The sequence below is a fragment of the Bos javanicus genome, chromosome 10 (genome assembly GCF_032452875.1).
Source record: "Bos javanicus breed banteng chromosome 10, ARS-OSU_banteng_1.0, whole genome shotgun sequence".
Lineage (NCBI taxonomy): Eukaryota > Metazoa > Chordata > Mammalia > Artiodactyla > Bovidae > Bos > Bos javanicus.
Genome location: NC_083877.1, coordinates 6556029 through 6574318, shown reverse-complemented (window position 1 = coordinate 6574318; position 18290 = coordinate 6556029). Strand labels below are relative to the sequence as shown.

Genomic DNA, 18290 nt, shown 5'->3' with positions numbered 1-18290 from the left:
TAGGTGTAGACAATAAACGTATAGTTACCAAGGGAGAAGGGGTGTAGGAGGGATAAACTGGGAGATTGGGATTGACACATACATGCTGCTATTTATAAAATAGACAACTAGTAAGGACCTACTGCATAGTACAGGGCACTCTACTCAGTACTCTATAATGACCTATATGGGAAAATAATCTAAAAAAAGTGGGTATTTGTATATGTATAACTGATGCACTTTGCTGTAAAACGGAAACTAATACAACATTGTAAATCAACTATACTCTAATAAAAATTAATTAAAAAAATCAAAATAGTACCTCATCAGTCTTTTTTGTAGCAGGATATAACTGTTAATTAGTCTGTTAGCTTAATCTCATGTTGTGGTGGTGGTGGTTTAGACACTAAGTTGTGTCTGACTCTTGCAACCCCATGGAGGCCAGGCTCCTCCGTCCTCTGTCCATGGGATTCTCCAGGCAAGAACACTGGAGTGGGTCGCCATTTCCTTCTCCAGGGAATCTTCCCGACCCAGGAATTGAACCCGGGTCTCCTGCATTGCAGGCAGGTTCTTTACCAACTTAGCTATGAGGGAAGCCCTAATTCATGTTGTATACCTTTTTAAAAAATTATTTATTTTTAAACTATACCCATTCTACTTTTTATCCTGGCCTAACACATGATACATGTTATATTTTGAGGAAAATAATACAAATTAATTTATATCCCCAAACAGTGTGTATAGTTCATATATTTTATTTAGTATTTATAGTATCTTATACATCTAAGGTGAATTTTACAAGAATATACTTTTTTCATTATAAAAGGTATATAGATACACTTCAAAAACAATAATGAGGAAAAATATTCTAAAAATCACCTACTGCTCTTCTGTAATATTTTGGTGTTTAGTTTTCTTTTTTTTTCTAAGAGAATGCTTATGCAATTATACCTCAATAAAATTGTTAAAAAGCATAGATTGGATCCTGTTAGATATGCTGTGTTTTCTTTTTGTCATGGTCATCATTCTTAGTGGTTACATAGTATCCTGTTCAGTAAATGTCCCATGGTTTACTTAATTTTTCCTTTTTTGTTGAGCATGTAGATTTTTCCAATTTTTTCCTATTACACCACCATACATAGTTTTTTCTGGATTTAGGATTATCCTCTTAGGAAAAATTAACATAATTGAAATTATTGGGTCAAAATATATAAACATGTAAAATCTGTTGGTTCATATTGATAAGTTGATTTCCTATAGTGTTACATAATAATTTGTACTTCCACCAACACACATTTGTGTTTGCTTTTACACTGCTAATAGCATCAGTATTTCCATTTACAATAATTTTACTGAAAAAATTTTTACTATTTTAGTAAAAAATATGTATATTATTTTTACTTATTGATTATTAATGGTATTTTTCCACTAATTTTATCTTCTATTTCATAAATTGATTGTTCCTGTTATGAAATTGAAGCCATTTTATATAATCAAGTTATTGACCCCTTTTTTGCCATAACTGCTGTAAATACATTTTTTGTCCCTTAACAGTGTTTTTATTTATAACATATTAGTGTGTGTTAAATACAGAGATTCTCAAATTCTGCATAGTAGAATGTATCAGCCTCTTTTCTGTTGCTTTTAATGCTTCTAAGATTAGAAACTTTTCTCCCCTCCTCACCACCAGGCTTTGTAACTTAATTTTATTCTGTTGTGATCATGTTATCACTGGGATTATTCTAATCATGATCCCTTTTTTGAGTCTCTTTGCCCCTTTAGGAAAGGAGAGGTACAGCAGTAGAATACTAGAGTTCTTGGCTCATGATCAGGTCCTGACTGCTGTTGGTCCCATTGCTTTTTAACAGTTGTTGAAAACTAAGGTTCATCAAAACAAAATTTCTGAGGCTCTTCTGAAGCTTCTACATAGCTCCTGTAATGTGACAGTGCACGTTTCTTCCCCTGGCTCTTCTCAGTCTCCTCTCACCATTTTCTCCTGGTGGTCTACCTTACACAGACTGTCACCCTCAAGTATAAGCCCTCATAAGGAGGACCACAGGGCAGTCTCCCTACTGTCTTCACAATCCTGAAGATCTTGAACCCACTATCAGAAGGGAGGATAATTAATTAATTCCTAGCACAACAGCAGCTTTCTCTTTGCACTGCTGTGGAAGCTCCCTGTTCTTCTGAACCTCTAGATGTTCAAGATCAAAGAGCAAGTCAGATTATCAGTCCATTGTCACCTCAATAGAAAGTTGTTACACTCTTAACGGTCCTTTGAGAAACTACCCCTTTAGGCCGAGGTAAAGAGAAGCGGGTTGAAAAGCAGAGAGATTACTCGGCTGACAAAGGTCCATGTAGTCAAGGCAGTGGTCTTCCCAGTGGTCGCGTACGGTTGTGAGAGCTGGACCATAAAGAAGGTAGAATGCCAAAGAATCGATGCCTTTGAACTGTGGTGCTGGAGAAGACTCCTGAGAGTCTCTTGGACAGCAAGGAGATCAAACCAATCACTCTTAAGGGAGCACAACCCTGAATATTCACTGGAAGGACTGATGCTGAAGCTGAAGCTCTGGTATTTTGCTCATCTGATGTGAACAGATGACTCATTGGAAAAGTCCCTGATGCTGGGAAAGATCGAGGGCAGAAGAAAGAAGAGGGCATCAGAGGATGAGATGGCTGGATAGCATAACCAATGCAATGAACATGAACTTGGGCAAACTCCAGGAGATGGTGAGGGACAGGGCAGCCTGGCATACTGCAGTCCACGGGGTCCCAAAGAGTTGGACACCACTGGGTGACTGAACACCAACAACAGAAGAGGAGAGACGCCCTCACTGCTCATGTTTGCTTCTCAAAACAGAGAATCCCACCCAGTTAAGCTTCAACTCGCTAAAGAAATAGCTTTGCAAATTCACCACTTCCATATTTTGATGCCTTTTCATCTTTGATCTGGTTGAGGTAGCCAAGAGTAAAGAATTTTATTTCTTTGTAAATTTTTTATAGATGTTTTATATTTATTTTTATATCAAATATTTTTAGCACCTCAACTGAATTGAAGCAGAAAAAAATGTTCATTTTAAACATTTTATATGTTATTTTTCCTAAGCATTGTAACTCTATAATTCATCTGAAATTTCTTTGCCACGTATGGTAGAAAGATAGAATAGGGCTTTCCCCCATATTACTACCCCTTTGCCTACTCTTATTTGTTGAATAATTCCTCTCATCTTCATTATTTTATAATGCCTTATTATCACATATTAAAGTCTTACATATTTGGGTAATTTCTAGGTTTTCTCAAAGATGCCATTGATTAATTTTGTCTCTTTGATAAGTATATAGTATCAGGTTAGACATAAAATATCTTTGTATCTATTTATAGAAACTTTGGTTACTATGATAATGCTATTTTTACCTGTGGTTTAAAATTCAGTTAGAAAAGCCAAACGTGGCAGGGTATATAGATAATGTAAATGTCTTTTGTTAAAGTGTCAAGTCTTCCCAACAAATCTGTGTCTAAATTCTTAATTATCATTTAAGGAGATTAGGGAGATAGAAACTGCTCTGGGAACACTGACTCTGTACTTGTCAGATCATTGTCTGACTTGTAAAAGGAGGTTCTGGAGCAAATTCCAACTATGAACTTTATGTCACTTTCCACCACTGATGTTCTCTAGTTAAATTATCTAGAAAAATACACCTTGGTCTAAAAAAATTAAGAAAAAACTTAAGAAACAAAGCCAAAAATTAAATGAATAGCAAGTAGCGTAAAAGAAATAATTTCCTATTTGGGAATCTGGGTTTGGACATAATTTACATGTAAATCCTATGAATTTGTACTGGGGGAGATCATGATGTCTTTACTTGGGAAGCAATGGAAGAAAGTAGGAAAATAATTTAAGTGATCATAATAATTTTATATAGATCTATGGCTTTCCTGGTAGCTCAGCTGGTAAAGAATCCACCTGCAATGCAGGAGACCCTGATTTGATTCCTGGGTTGGGAAGTTCCTCTGAAGAAGGGATAGGCTATCCACTCCAGTATTCTTGGGCTTCCCTGGTGACTCAGCTGGTAGAGAATCCACCTGCAGTGGGGGAGACCTGGGTTCGATCCCTGAGTTGGGAAGATCCCCTGGAGAAGGGAAAAGCTACCCACTTAAGTATTCTGGCCTAGAGAATTCCATGAACAGAGGAGCCTGGCAGGCTACAGTCCATGGGGTCGCAAAGAGTCAGATATGACTGAGAGACCTTCACTTCACTTCATAAGTGACTTTAGATATCATATAGCCCTAAGTGTTAAGTGTAAAGAACAAGAACTGATAGCATGATTCTTATTTTTAAGTACATATAATAAAGAGTTATATATAGTCTACATATATAGACTATATATATAAAATAAACATTTTAAACACACACCTACCAAAGTATTAAAAGCAGTCTCTTTCATGGAGTGAAATATTGAGGAGAAGGAGTGGGTGAGTGGGAATACCCTGACTTCTCTGTTGTTGGGTTCAAGTCATGTCCAGTTCTTTGCAACCCCATGGACTGCAGCACGCCAGGCTTCCCTGACCCTCACAACCTCCCTGAGTTTGCTGAGGTTCATTTCCATTGAATTGATGATGCCATCCAAGCATCTTATCCTCTATCACCCTCTTCTCCTTCTGCCTTTGATCTTTCCGAGCATTCTTCTCTGTAAACGTTCATATTATTTCAAAATTTCCTTTACATTGACAGTGTTTTCCTTTTGTATTTTAAAAAGTAAATAATTTTAACAGACAAAATTATCTTACTATTTATCTTCTTTTAGTACCCTCATTTCACAGTTAAGGCAGCGACCAGAGAGGTTAATGACTTGTCTAGGATCACCAAGCCTAGTCAGCGGGATAACAGGGTTAGAACTCAGGCTTGCCCGCTCCTTCTTGATGTGGTCTCACACATCTCAGGGTACTTCTCTAGAGTGACATAAGTCCATAAGCTTTGATATCTGGACCATTGATATGGTGGAAGAGGGTAGGAAAATAATGGCTTTTTAAATTAACAATAAGGCTAAGTCCTTTGTGATCAAATTTAACATTTGCTGTCTCTCAGTTAACCGACTTAAAATAATTTATTTTATTATCTTGCTTCTAGAACAATACGCTGCTGAGATGTTAGAGATAAAGGAAGTTATGGACAACGTGCTTGCTAAACAGAAGGCAGAAAGGGATGATCTAGCTAAAAAATACAGGTGAGTTAAAAAAAGGTAAGAATGCTTTGGAGTTTTCAGAATTTATCTATTTTTAATCTATAATAGGTCTAGAATTTCTTTTTTAACTTTATCTATTTATTTTTGGCTGTGCTGGGTCTTCGTTTCTGCACACCGGCTCTCTCTAGCAGCAGTGAGCAGGGGCTACCCTCTAGTTGCAACACATGGGCCCTCATTGGAGTGGCAGAGCATGTTTCTTGTTGCGGAGCACAGACTTCAGTAGCTGCGGTGCACGAGTTCAGTTACCCCCATGGCATGTGGAATCTTCCTAGGCCAGGGGTCAAATCTGTGACCCTGCACTGGCTGGCAGACTCTAAACCCCTGGACCACCAGGGAAACCCTGGCCTAGAATTTCTTGTGATTACAGATGTTTTGTGGAACTGGAAAAGGACTTTATGAGGTCATCTAATCTATTATGTCCACGAGGAATTATATGTACTTCCTAGAGAGATGTTTTTCTACTTTATTACTTGAAATGTTCAGAAAAGGATATTAAAATGTCCACAGCCATGAATTTAATGAAAGCCTTTCTGGCCATGAATCTCATAAGTAAATTTCTTTTCTTAGTAAACTCACATTTTTTTACATTAAAATTGGTTCTTCTATGCTATTACAAATGTTCTTCTAAGCAGTGTAATCATGTGTATTTTGTAGTCTTGTGTACTTCTAAGTTCTCAGGGTCCTTAAAGAGTTTTATCCTAATTATGTTGATTATATACCTCTTTTCTTTTTTGTTTTTTGAGAAACTTGTTATATATATTTTCTTATTTGGGTATTATTTTCTATTTTTGTATTCTTTTCTTTTTTCTTAAGATGAGAACTTTTAAGGCCTACTCTCAGCAACTTTCAAATATACAATACAGTATTATCAACTGTAGTCACCATGGGTGTTTATACCTTTTGATTCCTTCACCCGTTTCACCCGAATGCTTCCTCCACCTCTGTCAACCATCAGTCTGTTCTCTGAACCTGTGACTTTTGGTTTTTATTTTAGCTTCCAAATATAAGTGAGATCGTACAGTATTTGTCTTTGTCTGACTTGTTTCACTTAGCATGATGCATGATGCCGTCAAGATGCGTCCATGTTGTCACAAACAGCAGGATTTGTTTCTTTTTATGGCTGAAAAATATTCCATTATATATGTGTGTCTTCTTACTAATGTTGTTATTAGTCTTGAAATTTTGTAATCTAAAGAGCATTTTCATTTTCTATCTGGACTCTGTTTCACATAGTTTTAAATGTGATATTAATTTCTTTTTTCTTCTCTATCCAACCAGCTTCTTACATTTAGTACTGCTAGTTATTTGCTAATTCTGATTTCTTCTTGACACTTCTTCCCCTTGCATCTGCTACTTACTTTAATATCCAGGCAGTTTGGAGTTTAGTACCAACAACTCTAACCTGTGTTAGGAGAGACAATTGTCTATACGGTTGCTTCCCTTTAAAACAGCTACTCTTAAAAGATGGTCACTGAGACCATATCAAGGGGTCCAAGAAGTCAAAAGCCATTTTTACAATAATATTAAGATGTTATTTGTCCTTTTTTACTCTCGTTTTCTCAAAAGTGTACAATGAAATTTTCTAGAGGCTACATGGTATATAATAATATCATCATCCTAATATCTAATGGAATGTACACTTGTGTGTTTCTGTGTTTTAAAATTTTCTCAGTTTTATTTTCTAAAACAGTAAATATTGATAGATATGACCCATATAAACAAAAGCTCTTTGGGTTGCTCAGTAACTTTTAAGAGTATAAAAAAGTCCTGAGACCAAAAAGTTTGAGAGCCACTGGAAACAAAAGTGTCTGGTATCCTGAAGGTCACTGTGACATAGGTGAGGATAACCAGAAGTCAGAGGTGTGAGTGAGTCAGTGCCTCCCGTTCAGTCCTCCAGCCCCGAGAGGCGTGGTCTGGGGGGACACGCAGGACAGTGCTTCTCTGGGCCGCTGTCTGGCCTCCAGGCACCTCACTGCAGGTCCAGAAAGCACAGCTACAGTGATCGCTTGATGAACTGACATTTCTGTGTCTAGCTTACTTATGATTATTCACAAAACAACCCCAGTCCTCCATAGCTAAGTGAATTTGGATGGAACTTACTCTCAAATTTGACTTCCTGATATACCATTTAGCTGTAAACCAGTTAAGCCAATTCCAAACTTAAAGACGGTCGTATTGCTCCTTGGTCATCAGTTGGTACCTTCCAACTAAAGGACTAGTAGATATCTAGATAGATAATGCAAGTTGTGTTTCTGTCTTAGGGCTGACTCACAACTGATAAATAATGTAAATATGAATGTGGATAAGCACACTGTCACCTCCTAAAGAAGCCATACTTATTTGCCTCATGTAGAGCAACAGTTTGCTCTCAAAGAATACACAGGGCAAAGAGAGACTCTTGTGTACTTGGAGCTGATTAAATTTAAATTGACACAGAGTATCGATAAAATCTAAATGACTGCTTAAAAAAGAAGTTTTCCACTGTTTTTGTATTTTTCCCTTTTCTGTTTCTTTCTACAGAGTGTCCATAGAATCATTTAAGCATGGAGTCCTGAGGGAGCAACTGGCTAACTTGGCGGCAAGACAGAAGAGCCTCCTACTCGTAGCCAAAAAACAGAAAAAAATAAGCCAGAAATTTCACACCTATAAGAATGCTACATCTTTGTCTGGTCTTAGTTTTAGGAAGCTGCCATCAAGCTCAGAAACCTCTAATGAAAAGGACAGGCAAGAGTGTATCAGTCTGGAAAATTCCATGCAGCCCCAGTCAGGTCCACTTTCTCCTGTCAGCCTTGCATGCAGAGGCATGCAGGAAACACAGTCGTCTCAGGAAGTCTGGCACGACAGCCAAAGTACCCACACTTGTCCAAATTCGGAGACAGTGAGAAGGGAAGAATTTTCTGGCAGTGAAGTGAATTCTAAGCAAAATCTCCATGACTGTACCTTAGATAGATTATCAAAATCCAGACATTCAGATGGCACTAATCAGATTAAAGTGCAGTCCCAATCTGTTACTTTTATTGCTGAAGCAGAGCATTCACAAAAAGATCTTACAGGTCCAGGTAGTACAGCCAAGAGGCACGTGTCCTTTAGTCCTTCAGCAGTGACTGGCACATTAAAGACTTCAGCAACCACCAGTGTGTTTGCCCACCATGATGCCCATCCATCAAGTGTTGTTTGTGATCAGGCTCCTTCTGATTGTGATCCAAAAGAAGGAAACAGGAAAACAGCTCCCCACCAAGCCCCCGGGGGGACACCAGAATCCCTGGCACAGCAAGGGGTTGGTGCCTTTGGCAGTGACATGGGGCAACAGCTGAAACCTTACTTTAAAAAATCAGTTCTCACTGTTCCTCATGCAAATGATACTCAGAGCTCCTCCTTCTCTGGGTCTGGCTACCAACATACTGTGAAAAAACCTTCAAACTACAACACAACTCTCAAAAAGAAATGTATGCAGATAAAGGATCTGATATTGCTAGGAAGACTTAATCCAGGAAATAACATTCTGGAATTCAAAACACAGGTATCCTATTGGTCTTTTTTTCCCTCTAAAATTATGTAAATTTTATAAATAAGTGACTAAAATGTTGCTGTCACATAGTGTCAGTGTATAGCTCTTATTAGGGGAAAGGGTTTGGTTGGGCTGTTTAAATGGAGAAACTTGACCATTATATTCTTAGCAAGTGAAAGTGAAAGTCACTCAGTCATGTCCAACTCTTTGTGACCCCATGGACTATACAGTCCACAGAATTCTCCAGGCCATAATACTGGAGTGGGTTGCCTTTCCCTTCTCCAGGGTATCTTCCCAACCCAGGGATCGAACCCAGGTCTCCTACATCGCAGGTGGATTCTTTACCAGCTGAGCTTAGAGGAAAGCCCAAGAATACTGCAGTGGGTAGCCTATTCCTTCTCCAGCGGATCTTCCCAACCCAGGAATCAAACTGGGGACTCCTGCATTGCAGGAAGATTCTTTACCAGCTGAGCTACCAGGGAAGCCTAAAATTGCCCTATTCCTTTTAGTCACAAGTACCTTTGGGCTCTCAGACCAGATTAGTTATACTCAGCAGGAAGGGTTTTGTGTGTGCTAAGTTGCTCAGTTGTGTCCAGCTCTTTGCAACCCCATGGACTGCAGCACGCCAGGCTCCTCTGTCCTCCACTGTCTCCTGGAGTTTGCTTAGATTCATGTCCATTGAGTTGGTGATGCTTCTAACCATCTCATCCTCTGCCATTTCCTTCTCCTTATGCCTTCAGTCTTTCCCAGCATTAGGGTCTTTTCCAGTAAGTTGACTCTTCGCATCAGGTGGCCAAAATATTGGAGCTTCAGCTTCAGCATCAGCCCTTCCAATGAATATTTAGGGTTTATTTCCTTTAGGATTGACTGGTTTGATCTCCTTATAGTGCAAGGAATTCTCAAGTCTTCTCCAGCACCATGATTCAAAACCGTCAGTTCTTTGGTGCTCAGCCTTCCTTATGGTCCAACTCTCACAAAAGCGTCCACCTGCAATGCGGGAGACCTGGGTTCAATCCCTGAGTCGGGAAGATCCCCTGGAGAAGGGATAGGCTACCCACTCCAGTACCCTTGCCTGGAAAATCCCATGGACGGAGGAACCTGGGAGGCTGCAGTCCATGGGGTCGCAAAGAGTTGGACACGACTGAGCGACTTCACTTTCCTTTCCACTTTGCTTCCTTATGGTTCAACTCTCACATCCATAGATGACTAGAAAAACCATAGCTTTGAGTATACAGATCTTTGTCAGCAAAGTGATGTCTTTGCTTTTTAATACGCTGTCTAGGTTTGTCATAGCTTTCCTTGTAAGGAGCAAGCGTCTTTTACTTTCATGGCTGCAGTCATTGTCCACAGTGATTTTGGAGTCCAAGAAAATAAAATCTGTCACTGCTTCCACTTTTTCCCCTTCTGTTTGCCATGAAGTGATGGGGCTGGATGCCATGGTCTTAGTTTTTTGAGTGTTGAGTTTTAAGCCAGCTTTTTCACTCTCCTCTTTTACCCTCATCAAGAGGCTCTAGTTCCTATTCCCTTTCTGCTGTAAGGGTGGTGTCATCTGCATATCTGAGGTTGTTGACATTTCTCTCAGCAGTCTTGATTTCAGCTTGTGCTTCATCCAGCCCAGCATTTCACATGATGTACTCTGCATATAAGTTACATAAGCAGGATGACAGTATACAGACTTCTACTTCTTTCCCAATTTTGAACCAGTCAGTTGTCAGTGTAAGGTTCTAACTGTTGCTTCTTGACCTGCATACAGATTTCTCAGGAGACAAGTAAGATGGTCTGGTATTCCATCTCTTTAAGAATTTTCCAGTTTGTTGTGATCCACACAGTCAAGGGCTTTAGCATAATCAATGAAGCAGATGTTTTTCTGGAATTCCCTTGCTTTCTCTGTGATCCAGAAATTGAAAGTGAAAGTCGCTGCTCAGTCGCATCAAACTCTTTGTGACCCCATGGACTATACAGTCCATGGAATTCTCCAGGCCAGAATACTGGAGTGGATAGCCTTTCCCTTCTCCAGGGGATCTTCCCAACCCAGGAATCGAACTGGGATCTCCTGAATTGCAGGCGGATTCTTTACCAGCTGAGCTACCAGGAAAGCCCCCAGAAAATGTTGGCCATTGATCTCTGTGTTCCTCTGCCTTTTCTAAACCCAGCTTGTACATCTGGAAGTTCTTGGTTTATGTACTGCTGAAGCTTAACTTGAAGGATTTTGCACATAACCTTACTAGCTTGTGAAATGAGTGCGATTGTATGATAGTTTGAACATTCTTAGGCCCTGCCCTTCTTTGGGATTGGAATAAAAACTGACCTTTTCCAGTCCTTTTGGGTCTTCCTTTTACAGTGTGTTAGGCAGGATTGGAGCAGTGTTCAGTCTAAGGCTAATTATATCCCACTGCAAAGGCAAGACTTCTGTGTATCTACCAATTCCCCATCAGTTTCTTTTTCTAGTCTTACTATTGGGAACAGGTGCTGTTTCTGCCCTTTGAGAATGCCATTACATCTAATTCTTTCAGATGGTTCTTTTCCCAGGCTTGGCACATGGCCAATCACAACTCAGCAGAATACTTAAAGAGGACCCTCTGAAGCTCTATAGAGTTCTCTGTCTCTGTGTATTTCTCTCTTCTTCAGTACTCTGTCCTGCAAACTCTAGCCATCATGCCTCCCTGGACCCTGCTCTGTCTACTCAATTGAGAGACTCGACAGGTTTTGTCCGGATTTCCTATCCATGCATGAAGACCTGGAAGCTCTCTCAAGGCAGTGAGCTGGGACGATTGTAGGGCTCACCTCAGTAGTTCCTCAGTTCTCAGTATCACTATACATTTCCCCCTGATGTTTGGTAGCTTGAAAACCATTGTTTCATATATTTAGTTTGTCTGTTTTTTTGGTTGTGTCGGGTGTTAACATAATTCTGGTCCCCGTTTACTTTATCATGGACAGAAGCAGAAGTTCAGGTATTTTTTCAATCCTAATTTTTGTTTTATTTTTCACTTCAGGAGGCTACCCACAAAGCCAGTGTTTTATTGAGTGGCAAAATTAAGGTAGAAAATGGTCAGATTTATCAAAACCCAGTCACCTGGCTCAAGGATCTTCTAGGAGGTGACAGTTATGTGACCTGGAATTATGCTTGGAGTAAGGTGGGTCATTCCTAAATTAATCTTTAACTTCATATTCAGTTGGAGATAACATCATATTCTTTGCTGATAAAACTGTTTCCTGTATTAAAAAGGATGCTGAAGGTTCTCCAGACTAGTTCTGTGCGTCCCTGCTGCAGCACGCCATGAGCTCTCCCGCAGTCCGCGTTTGCCAGAACGCCCCGCAGCAGGGTCGCACAGCAGACTGAGCCTCTCCTTCCTCGTGCCTTACCTCGTCTCAGAAAACCGAATGCCCCGATCTTCCTGTCTCGAGAGTTCCTGCCACCCCACAGAGATATCAGGTCCTTGTGATTCCACGTGGAAGATGCAGGGCCACTGATGTATGGATAATTTAGTTAATAATATGTTACTAGTATTCTGATATGATAAAGCAGACTCTTCCCCTAAAGGTGAAAATTATGATCAAGGAGCCTGAGACCCACATGTTTGAACATAGTCTTACCCACGAATTGCTAGCCTTCCAGGAGGAAAAATTTCTGAATTTTTATTCAGACTTCCCAGACTTAGTAGTGTCCTCCTTCAGCTCTGTCATCTGATTTATAAGCCCAGTTTAACGATCTATATGAAGAGTATTGATGACTAACACCCTTGAGGTCTGATGACCAGCCAGATGATCTCCAGATGTTCATGGCACCATTTCAGGGAACACTGTTGCAATGTTTTACCCAGAAAAGTGTGAATCATCAGACAGTCACCATTACTGTTTTATAGAGTTGCAAATACCTTCAGCCTCCACTAGCCATTATAGTAAGCCTTAATGCACCAGTAGTAGAAGGCGGTTTCCTCTCCCCTTTTTTGTCCAACTCAGCTCTGCGCACCCTCTTTGCTGGCTTCTGTCTCAGTTTTTGTCCCTAAACTGTGAACTCTGGTCTCCCAGACCTCTGTTACAGGTGTTTCCAGAACAGTTTTCAGTTCCTTCACTTACATGAGCATATTTTAAATTTTCTCTACTTTATAGTCTCTGTCTTCCTCTTTTCCTGTAATTTTTTTCTTCTGACCACTTGAGTCACCTGCTTTAAATTCAACCTGCTTAATCCTTTCCATGGTTTCATAAATTATATTTGCATGTTAGTAATTAACATTTTATGCATGGAAATCCCTTTTTATTACAAAGCTTCTTAGAGTTATGATAGATGATACTATTCTGGTGTAACTGAATCTCTGCTCACAGAGCGAACGGGTAGTTGCTGTAGCAAGGTTCTTTGGAGTCTGACATGCCTGTGCCTAGCGATGACTCAGTCTTCCCACTCTTTATCTCTGTTGGAGTTACTGCATTTTCTGGTTTTGCATATCTGGCTGTGGTATCATTTGGCCCTCACTCTGTACGTATATTGGAGAAGGCAGTGGCACCCCACTCCAGTACTCTTGCCTGGAAAATCCCATGGACAGAGGAGCCTGGTGGGCTGCAGTCCATGGGGTCTCTAAAAGTCGGACACGACTGAGCGACTTGACTTTGACTTTTCACTTTCATGCATTGGAGAAGGAAATGGCAACCCACTCCAGTATTCTTGCCTGGAGAATCCCAGGGATGGGGGAGCCTGGTGGGCTGCCATCCATGGGGTCACACAGAATCGGACACGATTGAAGCGACTTAGCAGCTTAGCAGCTGTACTTATATGCCTCAGTTACATATCACATTACCTCTGGTCTTCTCTAATTAGCCATGTCAATTAGAGTCATACTGTTTCACAGTGATGGTGATGGTGAAGCCAAATACAAATGTGGGCACTAAAATTAGGGCAATTCTTGGATATGAGATATTCATACAGATTATCTAAGCAAGCTTAGATTTTTTAAATTATCCTAGAAATAGAAATAGTTTCAAAAATTACTATAGAGTACTCATGTACTTCTCATAAATAATACAGGCTGAGAAACTGAGTTTGTTTACAAATTTTTTTAAAGCCTCCTTTAAAATTTACCACAGTAACCTTTACCTCTTCTTGTCTTGGGGTGACTCCTGAATTCACAGTCACTTCTTGATGAGAACAGGTTTCTGCTGTCTTGGTAAATGTGGACATTTCACTGACTAGGTGGTGTGGGGATGTAGAGCCAGGTTGTCAGGCGAGAAATGCCAGAAAACTGGGTCTTGTCCTACGTCTACATCCACGTCGACAGGATGACAGAGTGACGAGCCCCAGAACTGACTCAGATCTACCCAGGCAGCCGAGCCAGTGCGGCCTTGCCAGGGGAGTCCTCATGCTCACCCGCCAGGCGGCACGCGCTCCTCCCGCTGCTGCAGTCTCCTGAGGGACCTAGTGCCAGTTCAGTCTGAGGCCTAGTCACTGTTACCACTGTCCATTAAAGCACTCCTGCCTTATGGAAAGTAGATTTTTAACTCAATGGATTTTCTTAAAGCTATGTTCTTTGAATGCGTGAATTATCCCTAGTGATAGGTCTGCGGCTTATGGGGGACTCAGGACCCCTAAGTCTACTAAGGTAAAATTTTACACACCACTAACTGATTAAAAATATACTTAAAATTTTGAGATACAGGTGAAAACATACTGAGCCTACACGTTGATGAGGGCATAGCATGTGTTGGATATCATCAGGGCAATAATGTGAACAAAACCCAGTCTTTCTTCTTTTTATATACTTGCAGATAAATGTTATTATTATTTTTTTTTTTTAACTTTCAGATCATACTTTTATTAGAAGCAATCACCAATATCATTCCTTAAAAAAGGAAAGAGAAAAACAGTACCTTGTACTCAGTTTTAACATAAACTCACAGTAACACTGTTAAGCTCTCAATAGAATTTCTAAAGGAGTAATAATACAACATAAATATATGGAACACCAAGCTAATACAGATGTTGTGATTAATTATAAGTGGGTTTTTTGCAGCTGATGTTAAAGGAAGTAATTATAGATTACTTTATTATATAAAAAGGGACACATGTGTTTTCAGAAAAGGTACTTAAATAAATACTATTTTTGAGGTATAGTCAGTTGCAGCGGTACAACATAGTGGTTCACAGTTTTTATGTTATACTTAATGTATGGATGTGAGAGTTGGACTGTAAAGAAGGCTGAGCGCTGAAGAATTGATGCTTTTGAACTGTGGTGTTGGAGAAGACTCTTGAGAGTCCCTTGGACTGCAGGGAGATCCAACCAGTCCATTCTGAAGGAGATCAGTCCTGGGATTTCTTTGGAAGGAATGATGCTAAAGCTGAAACTCCAGTACTTTGGCCACCCTCATGCAAAGAGTTGACTCATTGGAAAAGACTCTGATGCTGGGAGAGATTGGGGGCAGGAGGAGAAGGGGACGACAGAGGATGAGATGGCTGGATGGCATCACTGACTCGATGGACGTGAGTCTGAGTGAACTCCGGGAGTTGGTGATGGACAGGGAGGCCTGGCGTGCTGTGATTCATGGGGTCGCAAAGAGTCGGACACGACTGAGCGACTGAACTGAACTGAATGTAAATTTATTGTGACATATTCGCTCTATTCCCTGTGCTGCAGAATGTATCCCCAGAGCTTATTTATTTCATATGTGGTCACCTGTACCTCTTAGTCTCCTGCCCCTATCTTGCCCTTCCGTTCTTCCCTCTCCACGCTGGTTGCCACTAGTCTGTTCTCTTTATCTGTGTTTTTATTTTGTTACATTCATTTATTTTTATTTTTTGATTCCCCATGTAAGTAATAACAGAATATGTGTCTTTTTCTGTGTTTTTTTAATTTCACATACCATAAACCCTCCAGGTCCATCCACGTTGTTGCAAATGGCAAGATTTCATACTTTTTTATGGCTGAGTAGTATTCCATTGTACATTTACACCACATCTTCTTTATCTATTCATTTGTTGATGGACACTTAAAGTGAAAGTGAATGTTGCTCAGTCGTGTCCGACTCTTTACGACCCCATGGACTATATACAGTCCATGGAATTCTCGAGGCCAGAATACTGGAGTGGATAGCCTTTCCCTTCTCCAGGGGATCTTCCCAACCCAGAGATTGAACCCAGGTCTCCTGCATTGCAGGTGGCTTCTTTACCAACTGAGCCACCAGGGAAGCCCCAGTGAACACTTAGGTTGTTTCTATATCTTGGCAACTGTAAACAGTGCTTCTTTGATCATTGAAGTGCACATTCACCTTTTTTGAATTAGTGTTTTTGTTTTTGGATGTATACCCAGGAGCAGAATTGCTGGATCATATGGTAGTTTTAAGTTTTTGAGAAACCTCCGTACTGTTTTCCATTGAGGTTACACCAGTTTTCGTTACCATCAACAGTGTAGAAAAGTTCCCCTTTCTCCACAGCCTTGGCAACATTTGTTATTTGTGTTCTTTTTGATGATGGCCATTCTGACAGGTGTGAGGTGATACCTCAGTGTGGCTTTGATTTGCATTCTTCTTATGATTAGCAGTGTTGAACATCTTTTCATGTCATTGTTGGCCATCTGTATGTCTCTTTTTTGGGAAATTTTCTATTCAGGTCTTCTGCCCATTTTTTGACAAGCTGTTTTTTGATACTGAGTTGTATGAGCTGTTTATACATTTTGTATATTAACTCCTTATGGGTCATATCATTTGCAAGTATTTTCTCCCCCTCAGTGTTTTCATTTTGTCAGTGGTTTCCTTTGCTGTATAAAAGCTTTTAAGTTTAATTAGGTCCTGTTTATTTTTTATTTTCTTTCCTTTGCCTTAGGAAACAGATCCAAAACAATGTTGCTCTAATTTATGTCAGAGAGTGTTCTGCCTGTGTTTTATTCTGGGAATTTTATGATTTCTGGTCTTTCATTAGGTCTTTAATTCATTTGGAGTATACTTTTTGTATATGGTGTGAGAAATGCTCTAATTTCATTTTTTTACATGTTGCTCCCAGTTTTCCCATTGGAGAAGGAAATGGCAACCCATTCCAGTGTTCTTGCCTGGAGAATCCCAGGGACGGGGGAGCCTGGTGGGCTGCTGTCTATGGGGTCGCACAGAGTCGGACATGACTGAAGCGACTTAGCAGCAGCAGTCCAGTTTTCCCAGCACCACTTAGTAAAGAGACTCTTTTCTTCTTTGTATATTCTTGCCTCCTGTGTCAGAGATTAATTGAATATAAGTGCATGGGTTTACTTCTGGGCTCTGTATTCTGTTCTGTTGATGTGTGTGTCTGTTTCTGTGTCTGTTCAAGACTGTTTTGATTACAGCAGCTTTGTAGTACAACCTGAAGTCAGAGAGTATGATTCCTTGAGCTCTATTCTTCTTTCTCAAGATTGTTGTAACTATTCAGGGTTTTTTGTGTTTCCATACACATTTTGAAACTATTTGTTCTAGTTCAGTGCCAGTGGTATTTTGATAGGGATTGCATTGAATCTGTAGATTGCCTTGGCTAGTGTGGTATTTTAACAATATTAATTCTCCCAGCCCAAAAACACAGTATATCTTTCCATTTATTTGTGTCATTTTCAGTTTCTTTTCCATCAGTGTCTTACAGTTTCCCACGTACAGGACTTTTGCCTCCTTAGGTAGATTTATTCCTAGGTATTTATTCTTTTTGATGCAGTGGTAAACAGGATTATTTCCTTAGCTCTCTCTGATAGTTCATTGTTAACATACAGAAATACAACAGGTTTCTGTATATTAATTTTGTATCCAACAACTTTTCTGAATTCACTGCTGAGCTCTGGTAGTTTTCTGGTGGTGTTTTTAGTGTTTTCTATATATAGTATCATGTCTTCTGCAAACAGTGACAGTTTTACTTATATCTTTACAATTGGGATGCCCTTTATTTCTTTTTCTTGCCTGATTATTGTGGCTAGAAATTCCAGTACTATGTGAATAAAAGTGGCAAGAGTGGTCATCCTTGTCTTGTTTGAGATCTTAGAGGAAATACTTTCAGCTTTTCACTGTGACTATTATGTTAACTATGGGTTTGTCATATATGGCCTTTGTTATGTTGAGGCATATTCTCTCTTTGCCCCCTTTCTGGAGTATTTTTTTTATCATAAATGGATATTGAATTTTGTCAAAATCTTTGTCTCATCTATTGAGATGACTGTATGATTTTTATTCTTTAGTTTGTTAATGTGCTATATCACACTGATCAGTTTGCAGACATTGAAATATCCTTGCAACTCTAGGATAAATCCCACCTGATCATGATTTATGATCCTCTTAATATGTTGCTGGATTCTGTTTGCTAATGTTTTGTTCAGGATCTATGTGTCTGTGTTCGTCAGTGATACTGGCCTGTAATTTATGGGACTTTTTTTGTGATATCCTGTCTGGTTTTGGTATCAGGGTAATGCCGGCCTTCTAGAATGAGTTTGAAAGTGTTCCTTCCTCTGCAGTTTTTTGGAATAGTTGGAGAAGGATAGGTGTTCACTCTTCTCTAAATGTTTGGTAAGATTCACCTGTGAAGCTCTCTGGTTCTGTACTTCTGTTTGTTGGGAGTTTGTTTGTTTGTTGT

At 39.7% G+C, this 18290-nt stretch overlaps 1 protein-coding gene across 3 annotated transcripts in view; it reads left to right on the top strand.

The window, feature by feature from the left end:
* The window catches only part of ANKRD31 (ankyrin repeat domain 31), a 137715-nt gene that overhangs the window by 101200 nt on the left and 18225 nt on the right, over positions 1 to 18290 (top strand). For all 3 annotated transcript variants that reach the window (XR_009738979.1, XR_009738978.1, XM_061429988.1), the window contains exons 23-25: positions 5109 to 5205; positions 7744 to 8743; positions 11725 to 11865. Coding sequence is in view for 1 of the 3 variants with exons in the window: in XM_061429988.1 (XP_061285972.1) it covers positions 5109 to 5205; positions 7744 to 8743; positions 11725 to 11865 (1238 nt within the window). In the remaining 2 variants the exon portion in view is untranslated. The remainder of the gene's footprint in view (positions 1 to 5108; positions 5206 to 7743; positions 8744 to 11724; positions 11866 to 18290) is intronic.